The 22,439-nt window shown below is 37.2% G+C and overlaps 1 protein-coding gene across 1 annotated transcript in view; it reads right to left on the bottom strand.

The window, feature by feature from the left end:
- Positions 1-1,393: 1,393 nt before the first annotated feature.
- Positions 1,394-22,439, bottom strand: part of SLC13A1 (solute carrier family 13 member 1) — an 87,968-nt gene continuing 66,922 nt past the window's right edge. Inside the window, exons 10-16 of the mRNA XM_007946762.1 lie at positions 21,488-21,586; positions 20,989-21,090; positions 13,784-13,890; positions 10,505-10,614; positions 5,742-5,903; positions 3,633-3,770; positions 1,394-1,552 (exon numbers count right to left, since the gene is read on the bottom strand). Coding sequence (XP_007944953.1) covers positions 1,394-1,552; positions 3,633-3,770; positions 5,742-5,903; positions 10,505-10,614; positions 13,784-13,890; positions 20,989-21,090; positions 21,488-21,586 — 877 coding nt within the window. The remainder of the gene's footprint in view (positions 1,553-3,632; positions 3,771-5,741; positions 5,904-10,504; positions 10,615-13,783; positions 13,891-20,988; positions 21,091-21,487; positions 21,587-22,439) is intronic.

The following is a 22,439-nucleotide window of genomic DNA, read 5'->3' as shown; positions in this document are numbered from 1 at the left end:
TCTGGATGATTCTTTTCATCAGACTTTGTTTGGATGTTCAGTTTTGTTTTATAATTTTTCTCTTTTAGTAAATACGCTAACTGCTTTTAACTTTCTACTCTTTGTTTTGTCTCTGAAATTTCATTTCAATTTTTATATGATGGAGTTATGAGAATTTTTCTATGCCTGTATGTTGTTGTTGTTGTCATGTGCCGTCGAGTCGGACCCGACTCATAGAGACCCCTTCTTGGGTTTCTGAGGTGGTATCTCTACAGAAGTAGATTGCCCAACTTTCCTTCTGAGGAGTGGCTGGTGGGTTTGAACCGCCAGCCTTCTGGTTAGCAGTCAGAAGAGTGATAATCACTTAAGTTTTCTGCATCTTCTCTTTATATATATATCATGTATTTCAGAAATAAGGCAAATATTTTAGTAAGGTTGTTATACAAAAATGTGCTAGTGGTCTTATAAAGTTTAGTTTTCCTTTCTAGCTATACTGTGTTAATAGTCCATATCACATCAAACCATATACATGCCTCTAGAAATGCATTTCTTAGTACATAAAACTCATAAAGGTATGAATTACATTAAGTTTATCAAATCATATGGACAATAAGAAATGAATCCTTATGCATTGGTTTTCTGTAGTTTGCTGGATCAAATTCAACTATACCTTTGGAACTACAACTTCTATCTTACTTTTGTAGTATTTATATATTGGGAGCTCTGGTGGTATAGTGCCTAAGGCATTTGACTGCTAACCAGAAGGCTGGCAGTTCAAACCCACCTTGGAAACCCAAGGACGGGTTGCTATGAGTCGGATCCGACTCGATGGCAGTGAGTTGGTTTTATTTTATTGTTTTTGTTTTTATAGATTAAGAATAATATGATTGGGATTTTTTTTAATTGAGGGAACTCATATTTCATTTATATTGATTTTTTAAATCTACATCACTAGATGACTAACCATAGTATTGTTTTTTCAGAAAACTCCCTTTGAGAAACACTATAAAAATGCTTTATCCAAGTACTAATTAACTTATATATTTTATTTCCTACATCTTGTTTCATAGGGAGTTTCTGAAGTAACAAATTAAAGTTTGAAATTCTAAGCTGAACCTGAACTGTAGGATGAAGAAAACACTCTAATGTTTTTGAAGATCAAATTAAAAATAAATTTTAGGATCAATAATCTTGTGCAGATGGTCAACAAGCAACATTTCAACCCCAGGCTTCTTGGTGAAGACATGCAGATGAGCTTGGGTAGTATCTCAAAGGAGAGGTAGACACTTGAGTGTTGATAGCAGGTCTTGCTGGGACCACAGAAGCTACACCAGGACTGATTTGTACGTCTGATCAGTTATCCAGAGTCAAATTTTACAGTGAATTTGTAATGGTTCCAAAACTCACCGCAGGATTATCCGAACATTCCTGTTGGTTGTGGCATTGTTGCATTACTCAGAGCAGGAGCCCAAGCAGGATAAGTATAGAGGTCAAACAAGGGCACAATCCAGGTGAACATGCCAAGCATCACCACGGCAACACCCAAGATGTTCACACCAAGTCCAGCTTTAACCTGAAAACAGAAAAGAGCATGAAAATCAGTCTCCCAGGAAGAAAACCTCTGGGAGAGCTAGAACACTGATGCAGAAAGCCTATGTGAGATTTACATGAATCCTAAATGATCAGTAGAAATTGTTACCATTTCCCAAAGCATGGGTTTTTCTTCTACTCAGGACAGAAGTGAATCTGTCCACAATTGAATGCCATTTGGGTGGAGAGTCTCAGAGTGGTTCATCTTAGGAACATACCTAAACCATTCTGGTTAGAGAAGAATACTTTCAAATATTTTCTACTTCATGTGTTAAATCAAAATTTATGTTTTATCATACCATAGTTGAATGAGTAAGACTCAGGCCTTCATCCTTCATGTAATAATAAGCTGTTTACAACTGGATCATTCATAGTCACTCAATATTATTAATTTACCTTTCTACAGTGCCTAAGGCACTTGACTGCTAACCAGAAAGCTGGTGGTTCAAACCCACCAGCCACTCTTCAGAAGGAAGATGGGCAATCTACTTCCGTGGTGATACTGCCTCGGAAACCCAAGGAAGGGTCGCTATGAGTCGGGTTCAACTTGATGGCATGTAACAACAACAACAACATAATCCTCTATTTTTTCCTAGCTCTTAGATCATCATTCTGGTGCCTATTAAATCATTTCCAAGGTGCTGTCTGTCCCGTTACTTATACTACTGCTCATAACTTCTTTTGTAAGTAAAGTTTTATTGGGCAAAAACCATGTGCTTTGTTTAGGTATTATCTATGGCTGATGTATGTTACAATATATCAGCCATAGATAATTTGAGTAGTTGTGATGGATTCATGGTCCACAGAGCCTTACGTGTTTACAATATGGCCCTTTAGAGATAAGGTTTTGCTGACCTATGTATTAAAACATGGAGTCTCAAAGCAAAAGGGGGATACCTAGCAATGACTATTATAGAGGCCCGCTCTTCTGCCCCTGTCGTGTATTTCCTCCAGAATCCTGTTTTTATTTTTTAAATACACTTACGTGAGGACATTGCTTTATACACGTTTTATTTACCAAAAGGATAAGCTTCTTTATGGAGTCAGTGGCAGAATTTTTATGCAGAAGGGGCTCAGGAACAGCAATCTGGTTGGAAGGATGAGAGCTAGGACTTACCTTTGAACTGTTTGCATAGCAAGCTCACTGAAATTCCTTGGTTATTTGCTCATTGGTTTGGAGATGGGTAATGAAAATGGGACCCGACTACAATGGATTCAAGTCACTGTTTGACTCTTGCCTTAGAACGTATTTGGTAAAGATGTGCAGGCTTCATCACTTCTCTATTATCATACGCTTGCATTTTTTTTTTTTTTTTGTCAATATACAAATATCAGAAAGCCAATCACCAGGAAGCCAAAGAAGGATGGGTATCAGAATTGGGACAAGAAAAACATCTTTTCATCTGTCAGGCATTGAGCCCACTGTCTTGTTCAGAGCAAGTGTTGGTTGAATAAATATCTGTGATAGCAAACCACAGTGTTACTTTGATTGCTAAATTCCATTGCCCCTACTCTTTACTATATACTGCTTTTGCCTAGGTTGGATTGAATCCAGATCTTGACATTTAAGTTTAAGCAGCTGTGTTGAGCTACTCTTTCCCTTCCTCCAGGGCATTACTGGAGCATTCAATATTTCTGTATTTGTGACTATAAATTTGAATGACCTTCTCCCTTCTAGTTATACTCTGAAAAACAACTCTATGGCTGGTCATGTGCTAACCTTCTGAAGCAGAATTCAAGCCATGCTTTCTCTGGTGGTTGGTTAGCATGTAAACAGAGGGATAACCTTAGACCACCAAAACTGGGCATAAAACCAAAACAAGCCACTGCCACCGAATTGATTCCAACTCATAGTGACCCTTTAGGACAGAGTAGAACTGCCTTATAGGGTTTCTGAGGCTGTAAATCTTTACAGAAGCAAACTGCCTCATCTTTCTTCCATAGAGTGGCTGGTAGTTTTGAACTGTTGACCTTTTAGTTAGCAGCCCAATGTTTTAACCACTATGCCACCAGAGCTCCTAAACTGTGCATTAGCCCTGACAATAATATTTTTGCTAGCTCACCATGTCAATGGTTTTGAGATGGCCATATGAAAATACAATAGCATTGGGTGGATTTGCTACTGGTAGAAGGAATGCAAATGAAGTACACAGAGTAGAAGGTATCAAAATATAAAGAGGATTCACTTGAATGGCTTCTGCCTGTTGGAAAAGACAAAAAAGAATCTGAGTAAAATTGAGGATAGGCACAAAGCATCAAAATGAGGATATTTACTATAATAAACTTCCCCAGAAGCAGGCTGAGACCTTGAAGACATAAAATCATCTCTTTATAATTGCAGCTATATCTTAAAGAAGTTCTCCTCTCTCCATGGAAAATGTCTTTTTCTCTTAAATGGCTGTGGGCACCCATTTAAGCGTTTTATCCTAGCTCATTTGGAAAACATTTGTTTCTGAAAGCAAATTTTAAAATGACAACCCTTTATTATTTGCTTGGTGCTGAGTGATATGCTGTGTGTGTGTGTGTGTGTGTGTGTATGTGTATATATACATATATACCTGTTGATGGTGGGTGCTATGGAGTTAATTCTGACCCACAGCAACTGCATGTGACAAGTAGAATTGCCCCATGTAGTTTTCTTGATTATAATCTTTACGAGAGAAAATCACCATGTCTTATTCCTGCAGAGCTACTAAACCAAAAACTCACTGCCATTGGGTTGATCTGACTTACAGCAACCCCTATTGGGTTTCTAAGGCTGTATACTTTATGGAAGCAGACTGCCTCATCTCTCTTCCATGGAGCTGCTGGTGGGTTCAAACCACTGACCTTTTGGTAAGCAGTCAAATGCCATAACCACTACACCACAAGAGCCACTGGATGGCTTCAAACCACCAGCCTTTCAGTTAGCAGGTGAATGTTTAACTGTGTGTGGGCTCCTTACACATACATACATATAGATGGATATTTCATAAGGTTTTATGTATCTCTCATATGTATATCTTCAATTAATTTCACAAAAACCATATGAGATGGCTATTAAAACAACAAATCATAGGTGAAGAAATGGAGGCCCATAGAGCTAAATGGTAAAGCAATGTCCAAGCACGCCCCTGCAAGCGTTAGCACTCATATACAGTGTCAGACCACTCTGACCCCAAAGCTTCTCATTATACCATTAACTTTACTGTCTCTGTGGCCCCTGTAATCTAAAATTTGCCTCAAGATCATCACAGAACAAGAGTCATTACTATTCTTAATCTGTCACATAATTTTCTAACTTCTCCTTGTTGAAGGGGAAAAAAAATCCACGAGGGGACTGGAACTCAAACGATATTTTGCTTATATAAATTACCTACATTTTATTTTTCCTAATATGATGCAGCAAGAATGTCAACATATGGCCCTTTGGTGGGGGCAGAGGAGCTTTAAGGAAAAGTTAAGTCAAAAATAAAAGTCAAAGCTCTTCTCCCTGCTAGTAACAGAAAGTCCAAGAAGGGCAACCTTTCTTAATTTATTGTGTTTTTCTTTTACCAAACTTGTCTGCTTGACTACCAACTTTTTACTTAAAGCTGTTTCTTGAAATTGCCAGCAAAAGTAAAATTAAAGAGAGGGACAGAGAAGAAAGAAGACAGAGAAGACAGTCTTTCTCCACCTCTCCTAGCATCTCAGCTTCTTATCTTAAAACAAACAAACAAACAAACAAACAAAAAAAACTTCCCTCATCCTTTAGGGAACTGTGTCTAAGAAATTTCAGCTTGAAACCTGAACTGTAAGACTAGCTCTTCATTTACTCACAAATTACTTATATGAAGCGCTTCTCAGAATTCCAGGAATAATCTTCAGTGGCAAACATCTAAAGGTGCCAGGAAACACTGAATCTCAAAGCCTCACAGTTGCATTGGACCTAGACTGGTCCTCTCATTTGTCTACAAATGAAGAAACAGTGGGGAAGGAAGGGATGTAGTTCACTTAAGATCAAGCTGCTTGAACAGGGAAGAAAATAGATCTCTATGGCAAATAACAACAACAACAACAAAGTAAAGATATTTTTAAAAATAAAAAGTATTAGCCCTAATAAAAACCACTCTTCAAGTTAATTGTAGAAGGATCATTTCAAAGCAGATCCCAGTTCTTGATGAATAGTGATAGGGTATAAATGGAATACTCACCAATGGAGATAATATTGGGAGAACGAGAGTAATGGTAGCTGGGTTGCTGGCTACCTCTGTTAAAGATGTGACGATCAAAGAAGATATCAGAATTATTAGCCATACTGGTAATGAATTTAGAGGAGATAATTTATTTGCTATCCACTTAGAGAGTCCTGACACCTAAAATACAAATTTGCAGTCATTTGTTAATTTATCAGACACAATTTAAATATCAAAAAATTATAATTTGCTCTCAAAATCATTTCTAAAGTGTAGTTTTAATCTTTCATATTTTTTTGTAGTTTGGTAGATATGGGTGACTTTGACATGGACAAGCTCTCAGTCTTATTTTAACATGACCAACATGTTTAAGAAGTATAAATTGTTTTTCCACATTTCAAAAAACTAAATATTAATTTCTTACATTAATATATGTGGATATTTTAACAAATTATGAAGTACTATGGACCTTAAGAGCCACCCTTCTGATCCACATCTCCCCATTCCTAAACTATATTCCCTACAGACAACAACTTTCAACTCTTACTACCTATTTATAGATATATTTAGGTATTCATAGCTTTCAAAATAATATTCCAATTATGCTGTTTCTTAATTTTGAATTTATATATTATTTACTGACTTCCTAGTAAGTTAGATATGGATGTACTTTTCTTACATCATCCACCATACCATTATTTCCATCCCTCCATTTCTGCACAATGATATATCAAAATTTTTGGCGAAACCAATATTTAATAGTTTTCCATCTTTATATAAATATTGTCCAAAGTTGAGCCACTTACTGCACTATGATTACATTTGCACTTAATTTTTTTTGCTTTCCCAGCAAATTGTTTGCTTCATTCATTTTGTTTGCTTAGTTTTCTAAGTACCTATCATTAATTCTTCATCACACTCTCCAATCCAATGAAAATACTTCACTCCAAGCACTCAAACATGTCAATTAATTGTTCATTTCCCTATTCCCCCATGGAGAATTCCATTCTAGAGTGTTCCCTCCTCCTGCTCCCTCTGGACTGTTGCTCTTCACTACTCCACTGCTGTTTTAGGACCTCTCTTCACTCCCATAGTCTAATAGTGGGGATTTCTGGTTTCCTTTCTTGTTTATTCATTTGTGTAGGGGGAGTCCATCCTTCCACGGCTTCCTAAAAACTAGTTCTTTTTGTTTCTGCTGGTCTGAAAACTTCTATTTTCTTTTCACACTGTTCTGATAGTTTAGCTTTTACAGAATTCTAGATTTGGAATAATTATCACTCAGCAGTTTCAAACCATTGTTTCTATTTCCTGTGGCTTCCAGTTGGCCACTGTAGAAGGCTAAAGCCATTCTGATCTTTGATTCAGTGTATGTAGTGCAGAAAAATTGGCTGGGCTCAGCTGAGCAGGTGTGTTGTTCTGTTTCCTAACCGTCCCTCCCAACAATGGAAAAGGAAATGCTCCTTGCATGAGAGGATATCAATGAGCACTACATGCATGTGTGCATTGAAATGTGGTTTTGACTTACATTTTTCTTTGGTTTTGACTTTCAGCTGGAAAAATATTGTCTAATATTTAAGTCATACTGGCACAAATTCATCCTAGACTATAACATATGATATAGATGTCTGATTAGATACAGCTGGAAAGGATTGAACATACACTGTTTCCCCCTCTGGAGGTTGTTGGGAATGTACCTTCATCCCTAAAACCTAACACCAAGATCAAACGCATTACTCTTGAGTTGATTCTGACTCACAGCAACCCTTAAGGACAGAATAGAACTGCCCCTTAGGGTTTCCAAGGCTATAAATCTTTACAGAAGCAGACTATTGCACCTTCTTCCCGCAGAGTGGCTGGTGGGTTCAAATTGCCGCCATTTTGGTTAGCAGTTGAGCACTTAACCACCGCATCACCAGGGCTCATTTTTCTTCATCCCTAGAGTTCCAAAATCTACATCAAGTGTTTTGGTGTTGTCACTTACTCTCTTGATACAGAATTCCAAAGCCTTGTGTTCCAGGAAATGTCCTTGTATTATTTTTCAAAAACGTTCTGCCATATTTTTGTTTGCCTACTCTTTCTAAAACTCCTATTAGTTGGTTGTTGCATATTTTTGATTGATGTTCTTATGTTCTTAACTCCTTTTTTTCATAATTACCTTCTTTTTGTCTTTTTGTTCTACTTTCTGGGATATGTTCAAACTTCATCTTCTAATTCTACTACTGAATTTTAAATTTCTGCTATATTTCTAATATTCCTGGAGTATTTCTTGTTTTCTATTTTTTAAATAACATTGTTTTAGTTTCATGTCTGTAATGTTTCTAGCATCTTTATGAGGCAATCAATGACATTTTAAAAAATGTTATCCTTGATTCCTCCATTACACTTGCTTTTTCTATGATCCTTTCTTTTTATGTTTAGTTTTTGTTTCTTGTTATAATATCAGAGGCTTTTCCAACTGTCTGATGGTCCTTGACTACCTATTCACATTAAATGAAACCTGGAAGCTCTGTGTCTATGGAAAGATCGTTAAGAAGTAGATTGTACTGTAGATGACTGAGCTGTGCGCCAGTGTCTCTTTCTTTAGCTCAATGTTTATTGAAAGCAAACCTCCGATTTTCTATCAGGGAGGAGGAAGAGCAGATCTCTGGCTATTCAGAACTAGGGAGAGTATCTGGGAGGTACAGAGCTCCTTGAACAGTTTTACTCTAGCTTCAGGGTTATCTGCTATCTCTAATTCTTGAGTTCTTCCAGGATCCTGACATTAATCGTCTTAGGTCTTGCTTGCCCTTCCCTTTGTAGGCCCATAGTTTTCATCTTTCTATCTACCAGGTCAGTTACCCCTCAAATATCCTCTTTACATCTTCAAATTTCATCAACATCTCTGGTCTGTCATTGCCCTCTCTCATATATTCTTTATTTTATGGATTTATACTGTGTTGTCCCTTTTTGGTCATTTTTAGTGGGAATTTGAAAGAGAATGAAGAAAAATGGTGTTAAATCATCCATGTTTAATTAGGAGATGAATTTTGAAGATTGTGTGAAAAGGGAGAGAAGAAGTTATTCACTGGATAGGAATTTGAAAGTGACTACAGGGAGAGCATGTTAAAAGAAAATCAAGAGTTTTAAAAGAGAGAGAGAATTGTAATGAGGTGAACACTATAGTAGCTGATATTGCCCATTCGAATACGAAGGGTTATCTGGTTCTGGACAGTTGCTAGACTTACTACAATTTGTGACAAATTAAAGCAAATTAATGTTCTCCAAATATTTGTAAAACCACTTTCTAGGGGCAGATTTATCCCTAGTTATCTTTTTGAAGTGAATGCTTTCAATCTGACTACTCAGAGGGAAGATATTCTGAGTATTCCATAGAGACCTGATTCTATGTTTTATGATTTTTATTACAAATTAGACCTTCTTCCTTGATTCCCATGATTCTTTTACTGAGAGAACATAGTTCATCAGGCTAAGTCCACCCTTTTTCATTTCCTTTGATTTTAGCTATTGTAGGGTCTGGCCAATGCTGTCAAAACCACAGTGAGCATCTGAGGTCCAATCTAGGAAGGAGAACCCAACAAAGTTCACATCAATGTCATACTTCCCCACAATTCAAATGTACAGACATAGGGATGGAACTTGTTTATTCTGAGAAACTAGATCACATTGCTGATGAGATAGTAGAAAAGAAAGGTGTACTTGTCTTATATTTCTCATTTCTATTTGAGTATTCTGTGAGACAAGACAAATCTAAAAAGATGTTGCAAGTGGCTCTCAGAATTGAGGCAATTTCTAAGACTTCCAGCTATTACTAAATCCTCTTCTGAAAGCTTAATAACCAAATACTACAGAAAAATTGACCAAAAAAAAGTCAGAAGCAAAGGAGAGAAGAGATAGTTAATGGTCTTGGGGCATATAAAAAATTAACTGGAGCTAACGGACTGGCCCCACAACAACCCTCTTGCCATCTTCTTCAGTTTGATTACTGGAGAAGGAGATGGAACAGCCATGAACTTTGAGTGCTTCACAAAAGGCTATAAACTCCAGAAATTAGAAGGTTTTAATTAGCTAAAGAGTAATGATTTTTTTAGGGAATTTTTGGAGGAGATATTTTTCTTCCAGCAACCCTGCAATGACCAGGACAATTCCAAAGGACAAGGCCCTTTTCAGACTGCTGATTTATAGCAACTGGACAGATGTTACAGAAATAGCCAACTTTACTCCTTGTGGTGTTTTAATTTCTCCCTAAGAAGATGTGCAACATTAGTCATGGTTTTGTGATCTCTGGACTTTATTCAATAAACATTTATTAAGTGCCTTTAACGGTAATATAATTTGTCTTCTTTTACTTTGATAACAATAAGACCATCATATTTTGAAAAGAAGTCTAGAAGCTACTCAAATTCATCATGAAATAAGGTAAAGGTATAAAGAAACAAAAAAATATGTTCAGTAGGAATCATTTTACATATTATTTTTATATATTTTTTCTTACTAAGCTAGTCTTCCAATACAATTTCATGGATTAAGAATTTTAATCTTCTTTGCTTTATTTCTTTTGTCATGCTGAAACACCATAAAACTAAATGTTTTATGCTTGCAGTCTATAAAAATTCTTGAACTCTGAACTCAGCTCATCTGTGTGTATACTCACTGATGGCTATTGAAATCTGCATCATTAAAATAATAGAATAAAGTTGAATGTGCCAGAAGCCTGAATGTTTCTGTGTGCTTCTTTTGAATAGTTTCATTAATTGTTAAATATCCCAGACACAGAGTATTACCTCACAGCCATCTGCCAGGGCAAACCCTCCACCAACAAGAATGGCTATATCCCAGGGCATGAATGACTGGAATTCTTTCCAAGTAATCAGTGGCGAGTGATCAAAAGCAACTGAAAAACAAAAGCCCTCCAGTTACACATTGCTTAAAATAGGACAAGGTGACTTTTTCCCCCCCAGAATACTAAATAGCCATATTACAGGAAGTTTGTAATATTCCTATATTGTTTTAAAGAAATACTTTAATTTAGAAAAATCACTTAGGTAATACACTCAAATACCTTAGGCACTATGCCACCAGAGCTCCCCCAATAAATTTAGATAAATTATAACATTGTCATTTATGATGCTATCCAATCATTCCACTAACACTGCCTACTATGAGTAATGCAGTGCATTGGACTACATTATTCTTTTCTGTGTAAAATATCTGTAATGTTCTGTTGGTTTTGAAAGCATCAGTGTAGTATTATAATTATTATCACTTAATACATATTTGCTTACTGAAAGCAAAGAGGACTTGAAGCATTTACTGATAAAGATCAAAGACTACATACAGCCTTCAGTATGGATTACACCTCAGCATAAAGAAAACAAATCCTCACAACTAGACCTATAAGCAATATCATGATAAACAGAAAAAGCACTTAAATATGCAAGAATTTCTTTTTTACTTGGATCCACAATCAATGCCCATGGAAGCAGCAGTCAAAAAATCAAATGACATATACATGGGGAAAATAAGCTGCAAAAGACCTCTTTAAAGTGTTAAGAAGTTACTTAGAGGACTAAGGTATGCCTGACTCAAGCCATGGTATTTTCAATCACCTCATGTGCATGTGAAAGCTGGACAATGAATAGGGAAGACTGATGAAGAATTGATGCATTTGAATTATGGTGTTGGCCAAGAATATTGACTATATCTTGGCCTCCCAGAAGAACAAACAAATATGTCTTGGATGAAGTATGGTCAGAATACTCCTTAGAAGCAAGGATGATGAGACTTCATCTCATATACTTTGGACATGCTGTTAGGAGGGACCAGTCCCTAGAAAAGGACATCATGCTGGGTAAAGTAGAGGGTCAGCAAAAAAGAGGAAGGATCTTAATGAGGTGGACTGACATAGTGGCTACAAGAACGGGCTGAAGCATAACAATTATTGTGAGGTTGGCACAGGACTGTACAGTGTTTAATTCTGTTGCCCATGCTGTCACTATGAGTTGGAACCTAGTGGATGGCACCTAACAACAAACAACAGGTATTAATTTTACCATTATATTATGTTTTGAATCATGAAATGGATCATGAGGGATTTACCAGGATTCTAGTTTTAAAAAAATAAATAGTTTAAAGTTAAGATAAAATAATTTAGCATCACTGGTAAGACCCTTAAGATACACATAAAACAATTATCATAAAGATTTCTTTTAATATTTGGATCCTTATCTCTCCATTGGGAGCTCTGGTAGCATAGTGCCGAAGGCACTTGACTGCTAAACAGAAGGCTGGCAGTTCAAACCCACCAACCACTCCTCGGAAGGAAGATAGGGCAATCTACTTCCATAGTGGTACTGCCTTGGAAACCCAAGGAGGGGTCGCTATGAGTCGGGTCTGACTCGAGGGCACATAACATCAACAACAATAACAATAACATCTCTCCATTAGGAGCTCTGGTGGCGTAGTGCCTAAGGCATTTGACTGCTAACCAGAAGTCTGAAGGTTCAAACCCACCAGTCACTCCTCAGAAGGAAGACTGGGCAACCTACTTCAGTAGAGATACCACCTCAGAAATCCAAAGAGGGGTAGCTATGAGTCGAATTGATTTGACAGCAGTGAGTTTGATTTTTTGGTATCTCTACATTGATCTGTTGAAGAAGAATTTTATCTAGGAACACATTAGGCCCATTTCACATTTATGTGCAACAGGAAGCCTTCTACTTAATGACATTTCTAGGTTACTAATACACTTCCTTCCTATCTCCTTTCCCCATACCAGAAACACACCTACCCTCACTAATGACTAAAATTTTGCTATAACATTTCTTTCCTGTATGAAGGCCATATATCCTTTTGAAGTTCAACAATTTCTGGGCTGTACCTTTAATTAAAAATTTAACATATTATATCTTACCTGCCATCTTCAAACCTAATGTGAATGAGTTTATCAGGGAGAACAGATGTTGAAGAATGAGGGGAGAGAAAAAGGTGGGAAGGGGCAAGCCTCTTTCTAAGGGGGAGAGTCAGATTGGAGGACAGGGAAGGAAAAGCCAAGCATTGGTCCTGCAGCACTTGCCACAGCCAGGCGTTAGGACTTTGGCGGTCAGAATCCTCAAGGTATCTTATAAATATAAATGTTCTGTATTGCAATATCTCATTATAACACACATCGTAACACAGGTTTGTGTGCTATTCTAATCTCAAGTAAAGAATAAAAAGCATTTGTTTTTACACCATACTGGTGACATATATCATGTCTTAGAAATCTGATACATTTGCCATTTATAGATTATGGCTCAGGGATCCAAGTAAACCAACCTGGCTGCATGAATCCTAGTTCCCTTCCTATAAAAAAAAAAATTCAACTCTACAAGATTATTCCCAGACAATTACAAACCACATTGTCTCACATTCACAACATAGGAATATGACCAACCAAAATATGTATAAAGTATAAATATGGGTGAATCCATATTTATGTTTAAGAAGTACATGTCTGTGTGTTTTTCTGGGGGCATGTGTGTGCAAATGAGCATTTTTCCTTGCCCATGTGTTGTAAATATGATGGGTGTTCCCACTGCATATCTTTCCTTTCAATGCTAACAATGGGTTGTGCCTTGTGTGGAGATCATTTGGATTTCTTCAGGATCTCAGCGAGGCTGTAAATGCTCTTTCCCTTTGAACTCCTCTTTTTTTTAGGTCCGCAACATTTATTACCAAGGGCTCATAGCAAAGTAATGACTTCTGAGTTCTTGTTCCTGTGTTTCCCATAGTGAGATTAATTCTGATTATGGCAGGGAAGGAAACTTATCACAGGTTAAACAGTTTCACGTGTGGGAGAGCCTCAACCATGGTACGGAATTGACTTGACACTTCTGCAAAGAGGATCTCTCTTGTGGGTAGAAAACATGTTCTGGCTAAATAGGGTTTGGAGTATGCAAATGGGACCTGGTGGGCCAGAGGTTGCATCAGCATGTCCATTCCTACTAGCTAAGTGCCAACTGAAACCAATCGTTTGCATTTTTATCTGTCAAATTCATTCAGGATTACAAATGATACTTAACCAATTTCTCCTGTGGGTGTAGTTTTAGTCAATCTCTTAGCTGGGATAAGAAAGAATAGGAGTCCTACAACTAAGGCAACTGTTGAATCTGTAACAAAACTTGGATACCTGTAAAAGAACAAATGAATGTATTAAAAAATCAGCATCAATAATTTGCATGGGCTGAATATCAGTGTGCTAAATAGCAAATCTATCTTGGAAGAAGTACAGCCAGAACACTCTTCAGATGCAAGAATGACCAGACTTGACCTTATGTACTTTGGTCATATTGTCAGAAGGGACCATTCCCTGGAGAAAGACATCATTCTCCGTAAAATGAAGGGGCTGTGAGAAAGGGGAAGACCATCAATGAGTTGAATTGACACAGTGGCCGTGATCATGGGACCAAGGATAGCAAATACTGTAAGGATGGCACAGGACTGGGCAGCATTTTGTTCTGTTGTACACAAATTCACTATGGGTTGGAGCTGACTCAATGGCACCTGACAACAGCAACAACAACATGCTCGCCATATAGGACTATTAGTGGTGGTGTAGGTCATTGGCTCTGGATAATCTTCTCCAAAGTCTACTTATTTCCACCAAAATGGCATGCTTTAGTAGAACTGAACATCTCAGAATCTTATTCCCATATATTTCTCCTTATTTTCAAAACAATATATTTGTGCCAATTTACTAGGCCAACTTGTAAAACTTCTCCTTTTGGTAATCTTATAGTCTGTTAATTTCTCCTTTCAATCTGTTATTTTTTAAAATTAGATTGGCAGAGAATTGAGGAAAAAACAATTTCTACAACAGGCAAAGCCCCATATACTTAATGTATAACATCCTTTTATCTATTAAATTGTGACTAGGCATGGATGTTTCTAGGGACCCTGAAAACTCTTTAAAGCTCTTATTTAAATTATCAAAGGAAATTCATCTGCTTTCTGAGACATAACACCTGCTTCTGCAGTTAGTGAGACCTGAGCCATACCATACAAATGAAATCAACCCATTTAAATCTTTGCCCCCTATGAAACTCAATCAAGAATATTAATTGCTGGAATGGCTTTTGAGATGTTCATAATGATCATTGTATAAATTAAGAATGATTCAGGAACAGATGGGGTCTTAGAATCACCAGACCATTCTAGCAAATAAGACAACATCCCACAACCCTCAACAGTTAAGAAGCACCTGGAGATGAGATAGAAGTGAAATAGGCATAAATGATTAGAATTCAGTTTTAAAAGTCAGAGATATTAATTACTGCATCTTTATAGCATGAGGAAAAATATGGATATCCTAAAGATTTCATTGCTTCCTTGTCATTGGGCAATGTGTCTGTACTTTAGAAGTTCTATATTCCTGTAGTTTATTTGAAAAAAATCTTAATAATCAAAGAAATGCATTATATTTCTCAATCTAACCATTTTTAAAGCAATCTATGTTTCTTAACTGTAGAACATACATTGTTAAGTAACAAACTACCTTGGCACCCTTTATTCTATGAACTTGACTATTATTTACAATTGTATTTTCCTTATTTCTCTGATTTCAGATATAATTTCAGGTTGGATGTTTGCCAGATTGGGTCAGGCATCTTGGAGCCTCATTTATTTTATATGAAATGACACATTGAATTCAGTCCAGGTTTAAGCAGATGGAATGAAAACATTAGGTGGTAGCTATAAATCTTGATTCATCATTCTAACTCTGGAAACTATACACACCTAAAACCTCTACATAGCAAATGTATTTTATATAACACACACTTTAAATAAATTCAAGCTATATAGATTAAAATAATTTATTTTCAAAAGACTTTTAAAACCATTTATTATTGTAACTTTTTTTTTTTTTAGTTTATCATGAAATAAATTATGGAGATATCTTACTCAAAACTCACTGCTGTTGAGTTGATTCGACTCATAACAACCCCTCCTAGGTTCCTGAGGCAGTATCACTACAGAAGTGGATTGCCCAACCTTCCTTCCGAGGAGTGGCTGATGGGTTTGAACTGCCAGCATTCTGGTTAGCAGTCAAGTGCCTTAGGCACTATGCCACCAGAGCTCCCAGAGATACCTTAGTACTACAAAATACTAACCTTATAAAAATTTTCTTTGTCTTGGGTTTGCCAGTTATATTTATAGTTCAAATTTTACCCTCTCTCAACCTTTTCTTCCTTACCTATTGTTTTCTCTCAGAATTCTACATAAAATGTGCACCTGTCCCATAGCGACATGCATTCTGTTTTCCTCCTAAAAACACAGCACCTCTTGAATTACTTCCCATACCATAAGGAATAGAAATTAGAAATTGATTATACTGAATTTCTTATTGGGATTTCTCCTTGAATTTTATTAGCTGTCATTTAATTTATTCTAGTTCCTACCCTCTGGTGATTGAAGATCCACTCTTTCTACCTAGGGTGGTAGGTCTGGGATTATTTTTAAAAGAGGGGAGGGGCTCTTTTTTAAGTTGGTCTAGATCATACTACAAAGGAAAGCACAAATCAAACTATTCAACTGTTCTTGCTTTTAATAAAAAAGATGGTACCCTTTATTAAGTCCCCTCCAAATAAAAATATAAAGGAAAACAGATTTCAGAAAACTGAAGCTGATCTTTTAAGACATGTCACTATATTGCATTGCTTGACTGGTGTGGTCACAGGAACTTGGACTCAGTCTTTGCATCTTTTAAAAAATGTTGGCAGTGCCTTACAGACCAGAAGGCTCTGATTCAGGGAGGGAGGAATTCCTTCATTCCAAGTGGGCAGAATACAATTTTGGTTTCTCCCTAAAAATACATGAGTTTTTGCTGGGGATATGAGACAGGAAGTCCAAATCAAAAATCTGTTGGATTTAGGAATCAGAGTACCTCAGTCAAAAACAGATTTGGAACACAAATCTCAAAACCAAATTATTTATGTTGACATGTAGGATGGTCCTTAATTTAGAGAATTATGCCACAATCTTCCTCCTCACTTGACATGACTCAGCTGTAACTGCTGCTATGTAAGATAGTGAGAGGTAAAATTAACTCTGACCCAGCTTCTAACATTAGATTTGAAAATCAGTCTTATTACTCATTCAAGAATTCCTTATCTATAAAACAGAGGCTGGGATGAATTTATAGTGAACTGTACTAAAATGAACATAAGTGGAGAAAAAAGCAAGATATAGAACCAAATCAACTTGAAGATGAAGGGAAGACTATATACAATACTGGGGGGCGGGGGGAGGTCAACACAAAATGATTAAGACAAAGGAAGACACTGGAAGAAGCACAAGAGTTAAAGGCAAAAGAGGTGAGATACTATTATATACACAACCCTGCAATCATAGTGATAACTATGATCTGTGAGTGGATACATAGACAAGCTGAACAGGAATGGGCAGGCAAATGGGACCACACCATGAGTATATGTAAGTTTGACAGGGGATATTTCTACATATGTATTTACATATGCTGCAAATATATTCACAAATTTAGTAGAACACACAGTGGGCAAAGTTATGAAAACTTCCTAGCCATAACAAAACATCTTGAGGGAATGAGTCACTGGGACTAGGGGTTTAGTACCATACTCTTGGGGGAAATTAAAGTCATTTGGCATAAAATAGTCCACGAAAACAATGTTCTACATCCAACTTTGTTAAGTAGTGACTGATGTTTTAAAAGCTTGTGACCAAGAAAAAAAAAAAAAAACCAAACTCACTGCTGTTGAGTCAGATTCATCTCATAGCGACCCCTCCTTGGGTTTCTGAGGTGGTATCACTACAGAAGTAGATTTCCCCATCTTCCTTCCGAGGAGTGGCTGTTGGGTTTGAACCGCCAGCCTTCTGGTTAGCAGTCAAATGCCTTAGGCACTACACTACCAGAGTGCCTAAAAGCTTGTGAGCAGCCATCTAATATGCTCCTGAGCAAAGAAGAGTGAAGAAAATCAAAGACACAGTGAAATAATTGGTCCAAAGGACTAATGGACCACATGAACCATGCCTCTATGATCCTGAGCCCAGAAGAAATAAATGGTGCCTGGCTACCACTGCTGACTGCTCTGAAAGGGATCATAATAAGAAGTTTTGCATAGAATGGGAGAAAATTATGGAACAAAACTCAAGTTTCTAAAAAAAGATCTAGATGCACTGGACTAGTAGAGACCACAGGAACCCCTGAGGCTATCATCTTTAAATTTGGAACTCAAACCAGCAGTTACCTTTCAGCCAAATGACAGATTGTCTCATAAAATAAGTATCACTCATGAGTACTACGCTCCTTTAAATAATCATCTAAATGAAACCAGATGGTAAACATTTACCCTAGAACAAAAATGAGAAGGTAAGGGGAGGACAGGGAAGCTAGATTATTGGAAACAGAACAACCAGAATAGAAATAATGAGAACTTTGACACATTATAAAAAATGTAATCAATGTCAATGAACAATATGTATGTTGTTGTTGTTGTTGTTGTTATTTGCCATCGAGTCGGCCCCGACTCATAGCGACCCCTCCTTGGGTTTCTGAGGCAGTATCACTACGGAAGTAGGAATGACCAACCTTCCTTCCGAGGAGTGGCTGGTGGGTTTGAATCGCCAGCCCTCTGGTTAGCAGTCAAGTGCCTTAGGCACTATGCTACCAGAGCTCCTATGCTGTTGTTAGGTGCTGTCAATTCAGCTCAGACTCATAGCAACCCTACATACAGCAGAATGAAACAATGCCTGGTCCTATGCCAGCCTCACAATCCTTGCTATACTTGAGTGCATCATTGCAACTGTGTCAATCCATCTTGCTCAAGGCCTTCCCCTTTTTCGCTGACCCTCCACTTTACCAAGCATGATATCCTTCTCCAGGGAATGATCCCTTCTGACAACATGACCAAAGTAGGTGAGACAAAGTCTGGCCATTCTCAATTCCAAGGAGCATTCTGACTGCACTTCATCCAGGACAGATTCGTTAGTTCTGGCAGTCTATGGTACTTTCAATATCCTTTGCCAACACAACTCAAAAGCATCAACTCTTTTCTGGTCTTCCTTATTCGCTGTCCATCTTTCACATGAATATGAGGCAATTGAAAATGCCATGGCTTGGGTTAGGCACATCTTAGTCTTCAAAGAGATACTTTTGCTCTTCAGTACTTTAACGAGGTCTTTTGCAGCAGATCTGCCCAGTGCAGTATGATGTCTGATGTCTTGCCTGCTGCTTCCATTGGTGTTGGCTGTGGAACCAAGTAATATGAAATCTTTGACAACTTCAATCTTCTCTCCATTTATCATGATGCTGCTTATTGGTCCAATTGTGAGGATTTTTGTGAGGAAATTGTTAAATGAGAACTTAATTTACTGTGTAAACTTTCACCAAAAATACAATAAAATATTAAAAATAAATTTTTTAAAAAAATCAAGTTCCTTTAAACAAGGTTGTTTCCATCTTTACAAAATTATAAACAAAAATCTGCATAAAGGCTATGGTCCATGCTGGTTAGGAGCATAGACTGTAGAGCAAAACTGCCTGAGTTCCAATCCTGACTCTTGCACTTATTTTGAGTAAATGAAACTCTAAAATTCCTCATGTCAAATGGATATAATAATATCACTTAGAATAGTACTTTCCCTATCCTTAGAGGAAATGCTATGTTATAGTTTTGAGGCAGAATTTCTTCTACTACTGCCCATTCAATATTCACTTTGCTTTCAGCAAGCATCTCAGCTGATCATAGTTCTTAGCTCACTGGGTTGACCCAAATTTTCATTCCTGAAAGGTCTGGGTCATTTCTAATCCAGCATGAATTGGGATATAATTTTCCAGTGATCATAGGGCATGATAGTGCAAAGCCATGCCCTAAAGAATCTCTACATTGAGATACACTCTTCCTTACCACCACTGTAGCATAGCAGTCTAATTTCCCCTTGGTAATCAGGATCAATCACTCTGGCTAGTACAGTAACTTCCTTCTTTGCTTGTTGATTCAGAGACATAAAGAGCCCAAATTGGGTGGGTAGAAGTCTTAGCTTCCTGTTTAACAAAACTATTCTGTTTCCTTTTGGAACTAAGACCTCTAATCAGCAGAACATAAAATCCTGGGGACAAGAATCAAACTTATGTTAGGGGTAATGACTAGAGGTTGTTGTTGTTGTTATTATTTGCCATTGAGTCGGCCCCGACTCATAGCGACCCCTCCTTGGGTTTCCGAGGCAGTATCACTACGGAAGTAGGAATGCCCAACCTTCCTTCTGAGGAGTGGCTGGCGGGTTTGAACCGCCAGCCTTCTGGTTAGCAGTCAAGTGCCTTAGGCACTATGCTACCAGAGCTCCTAATGACTAGAGATACCACCCCTATTTCCAGCTCATGAATCCTGGCTATGGGAGAAACATATATTGGATGCTGGTTCAGAGTATATGCAGCCTCCTGGGGAACATTGTCCCAGCCTTGCAAGGTATTGCCACCTAGCTAGCACTGTAACCAAGTCTTCAAAAGGCCATTTCAATATTCTAACAAGCCAGTTGCTCCCAAAAGTGTTGTGCTTATTGTACAAAATAAATATCAATTCTTTTTAATAATCTGATATGAATATATATTCTCAGATTTTTGTCAAATTGATCTTTTGACTTTATGTGGATTATATTGGAATGGTGTTTTAAAAAATTTTTAGTGTGATTTGAATGAAAATTTACAGAGTAAATTTATTTTCCTTTTGACAATTCATACACATTGTTTTGTGATATTGATTGCAGTCTCTGCAATGTAACAGTACCCTTCCCACTTCCTCCCTGTACTTACCATTTCCATACATCCTTTTTTCCTACCCCTTCCTGCCTTCTGAGCTTTATTCCTGGGCAAATGCTGCCCTTTTGATCTTGTAATAATGGAATGCCTTTTTATGTATATGCATCACAATTTGTTTATCCACTCATCTGTTGATGGGCACCTAGGTTGCTTCCATCTTTTTAGTGTGGTGAATAATGCTGCAATGAACGTCCGTGTGTATATAGGACTTTGACTTTTTGTTTCAGGGTAGTGTAACTATGGTTGTCTGTCAGTGGTCTTACTTTAGGGTTTGATCTTTACAATTTTTTTCTTTCCCCGAAAAGAGTAGAATTGAAAACATCTTTTCAAGGGAAAGGAAGAAATATATCATAAAATCGTTCAAAGCTATAGGAACCACTTAAGAGAGAAGCAGATATAACAGTGGAAGGGCAGATGAGCATACCATGTAAAACTTACTCTGAAAAAAGTGCAGACCAACCAGTAGTAAACCCAGGATTTCGGCTAAACCACAACAGGGCCATTACAATGAAGAGCACCAGGGTCACAATTTCTTGATACCTGTGGAAAAATTCAAGTCCCATCATTTCCTATGTTCTGAGTCAGGACATTTGTAGAACCTTCTTGAGCTATTGGCAGGAGTAAACTTAGCAGAACACTGAACACTGTGAAAACCGAAGTGGTTCTATTATGAGACCATCGGTGGATCTAGAAAAGGCCCTTACTTCTCTGTGGGTCCCTCAGCTGCTTGTCATTCTATGTGGCAATTTGTAGTTAGACATGCATGTGTTTTGTCATGTAAAGTTACATTCACAAAGGTTAGCATATTTGGGGCCCTTATCAAGTGTTAGAAATATATTATAGAAAATGACATGCTTGTTTTCATTTCAACAATTACTTGGAATATAAGCAGCACATAGGTGTGTGTGTGTGCATATGTGTGTGTTTGGTATCTTACCTTATTGGCCCCAGTTTTTTATATTCTTGTTTAATCACTTCAGCACAAGCTTTTTCTTTGACTGTTTTGGTTTTGCCACATTTGAACATCTCCTTCAAACTAAAAAAATTAATTAAGCCTGTTAAACAAAGAATTCTTTCAACACCACTTCCTTTTATGGAAGATATTTATGGGCAAGTTTCACGAATACAAATCTGCCAACTAAGAACAGAAATATGTGCTTTGCATCCATACCTTACCTCTTTGAAATGTTCTCTCTCTCTTCTTTTGTTTTTTTTTTTTTTTTCCAGTTTTGCCTGGTTTGCTTGCCCTTCAATGCTAAATTTTTGTTCTATATTTTCTAAAATATATTCCACTGATCTCTTCATCTTCCAAGTCCTTTTGTGCCACTGGAATTTTTTCATGAACCACTCATGTCTATTTAACACTTTATTGTATGCTCTCATAATTGTTATTTGTTACATGTGTGTAAGTCTTATCTAATTAGTAAATTATTTGAGGGCAGGGACAGTTTTATAGATGTTTCTTTAGCCTAATATCTCTACAACACTGGCATTCATAGTAAAGACTTCTTGACTGACTGATTCACTAGTACCTTTGTTTGGCAAGTGAACAGTTGGCTGTCAGATCCCTCACTTCTCACAAAATACGATAAACTTGAGTAATACACTAGGGCAGGGAAGTCACATACAGTGATCACAAACAAAGTCCAAACCAGGTCTGTTCTCAGAAGCAAAACTAACTCTATTACATTTTTTCTTCAAGTTTCTCCATCCCAACTAGGTAATTTTCCAGCTTCTTTCCAACAATAACTGCCAATCTCTATCCCTTATTTTAGTAAATTACCTGCCATGAAGTACAAGGTCTTCAAAATTTTGAAGTTTCTGTGAAGCACTTCTCTACAATAATAAATGCATAGATAAACATACATACATACGTAATCCCTCCAGGG

This window comes from Orycteropus afer, unplaced genomic scaffold (assembly GCF_000298275.1).
Source record: "Orycteropus afer afer isolate SDZICR_OR568_19922 unplaced genomic scaffold, OryAfe1.0 scaffold00170, whole genome shotgun sequence".
Taxonomy (NCBI): domain Eukaryota; kingdom Metazoa; phylum Chordata; class Mammalia; order Tubulidentata; family Orycteropodidae; genus Orycteropus; species Orycteropus afer.
This window is presented reverse-complemented; position numbering and strand designations above follow the sequence as displayed.